Source organism: Calidris pugnax, unplaced genomic scaffold, assembly GCF_001431845.1.
Source record: "Calidris pugnax isolate Ruff unplaced genomic scaffold, ASM143184v1 scaffold341, whole genome shotgun sequence".
NCBI lineage: Eukaryota > Metazoa > Chordata > Aves > Charadriiformes > Scolopacidae > Calidris > Calidris pugnax.
In genome coordinates, this window is record NW_015091149.1 from 447,429 (window position 1) to 449,221 (window position 1,793).

At 67.7% G+C, this 1,793-nt stretch overlaps 2 protein-coding genes across 2 annotated transcripts in view; both read right to left on the reverse strand.

Annotated features, from left to right (window-relative positions):
- Positions 1–135, reverse strand: part of COASY (CoA synthase) — a 6,323-nt gene extending 6,188 nt beyond the window's left edge. Inside the window, exon 1 of the mRNA XM_014959068.1 lies at positions 26–135. Within this exon, the coding sequence (XP_014814554.1) occupies positions 26–135 (110 nt within the window). The remainder of the gene's footprint in view (positions 1–25) is intronic.
- A 339-nt stretch (positions 136–474) lies between these two features.
- Positions 475–1,793, reverse strand: part of HSD17B1 (hydroxysteroid (17-beta) dehydrogenase 1) — a 2,156-nt gene continuing 837 nt past the window's right edge. Inside the window, exons 4-6 of the mRNA XM_014959116.1 lie at positions 1,618–1,711; positions 737–920; positions 475–645 (exon numbers count right to left, since the gene is read on the reverse strand). Coding sequence (XP_014814602.1) covers positions 475–645; positions 737–920; positions 1,618–1,711 — 449 coding nt within the window. The remainder of the gene's footprint in view (positions 646–736; positions 921–1,617; positions 1,712–1,793) is intronic.

The window sequence follows — 1,793 nt, forward strand, 5'->3', positions numbered from 1 at the left end:
CAGCCCCGGTTGCAGGTGGACGTACAACGGCCCCGCCACCACCCCCGCCGCCGCCGCCAGCGCCGCCGCCGCCCGTCGGGGCAGGACGGGCAACGGCGCCGTCAGCACCAGCAGCCCCGAGGCGAAGGGCGGCATGGCCCCGCCGGAAACGCCGGTCGCCGCGACCCGGAACGTGCTACCGGCACCGGCAGCGCCTCCCACGGCGGCGGCACCCGGGCAACCCCGGGGTGGGCGGGCGGAGGGACCGGGCTCCGCCCGCGGAGGGAGGGGACGGGGAAACCCGGCCCCCAGCCCGGTACCGCCCCGGTCGCATCCTGGGGACCCCCCCAGCGGAACCCCCGGGAGCTCGGCGAGAGGGACGGAGCCGGGCGGCTGCAAAAGAGCTTTATTGGCAACGCGGTGGGACCGACACCCCCCCCACCCCCGACCGGGACCGACACGGCACCGGCTGCCCCGGTGTCCCGGTGTCCCCGTTCAGGGCTGGTCCCCACCGGCCTGGCCGCCGCCGAACACGAAGTCGTGCATGGCCTGGACGTACGCGGAGCCGTCGGGGCTGCTCAGCCTCAGGCGCAAGAGCGGGGTGAAGAGCTGGGTGGTGAGACGGCGCAGGGGAGGGCAGGGGGTGCCCATGGCCTCCAGGAACGCCTGGCACCGCAGAGGGGTCAGACCCGTCCCCGGTACAGCCCCCCCCTCCAGCCACAGACCCCTGCCCAGAGCCCGTCCCGCAGGGACTGACCTGCAGGACATCCTCCACCTCCTGGGCCTTGTCGCGGAAGAGGCCCTGGCAGTGCTGCAGGAACCGGCGGTAGAGACCCCGCGTCTCGGCGTCCAGGCCCTGCATCTCGCTGCCATTGGGGTCCGGGCGCCGCAGGTTGGCCAGGAAGCTGGTGTTGACGGGTCCACACTCCACCAGCGTCAGGCTGCGGGAGGGAACTGGATGGCAGCCCCCAGCCAGGCACCTGAGCTGGCACCGTGCGCCCCGTCTGGCATCCCTCCATCCCTCCATAGAGTCATAGAATGGTTTGGGTTGGAAGGGACCTCAAAGATCATCTAGTTCCAACCCCCCTGCCATGGGCAGGGACACCTCCCACTAGAGCAGGTTGCTCAAGGCCCCATCCAGCCTGGCCTTGAACCCCTCCAGGGATGGGGCATCCACAACTTCCCTGGGCAACCTGTTCCAGTGTCTCACCACCCTCAGAGTAAAGAATTTCTTCCTGAGATCTAATCTGAATCTTTTTTCTTCCAATTTAAAACCGTTTCCCCTTGTCCTATCATTACCCTTCCTGGCAAAGAGTCCCTCCCCAGCTCTTCTATAGGCACCCTTCAGGTATTGAAAGGCCGCTATAAGGTCTCCCCGGAGCCTCCTCTTCTCCAGGCTGAACAATCCCAGCTCCCTCAGCCTGTCTTCACAGGAGAGGTGCTCCATCCCTCTGAGCATCTCCGTGGCCCTCCACTGGACCTGTTCCAGCTGCTCCATCCCGGTGCCATCCCCGGTGTGGTTGGACTCGATGATCTCTGAGGTCCCTTCCAACCACTACGATTCTGTGATTCTGTGATCCCTCCATCCCGGTGCCGGGGGGGCAGGAACGCAGCGCCCGCAGCGCTGCCGGTACTCACTGGATGTTGAAGGGGCGCAGGACGACGGCCAGGCTCTCACACAGCCCCTCCACTGCAAACTTGCTGGCGCAGTACACGGCGTTGAAGGGCAGCCCTGGGGCAGAGCCAGACCCTGAGCACCGGGGCCCTTCCCCGCAGCTCCCCGTGCCGCAGGGTGTGTGTTTGGGGGGGGGGGG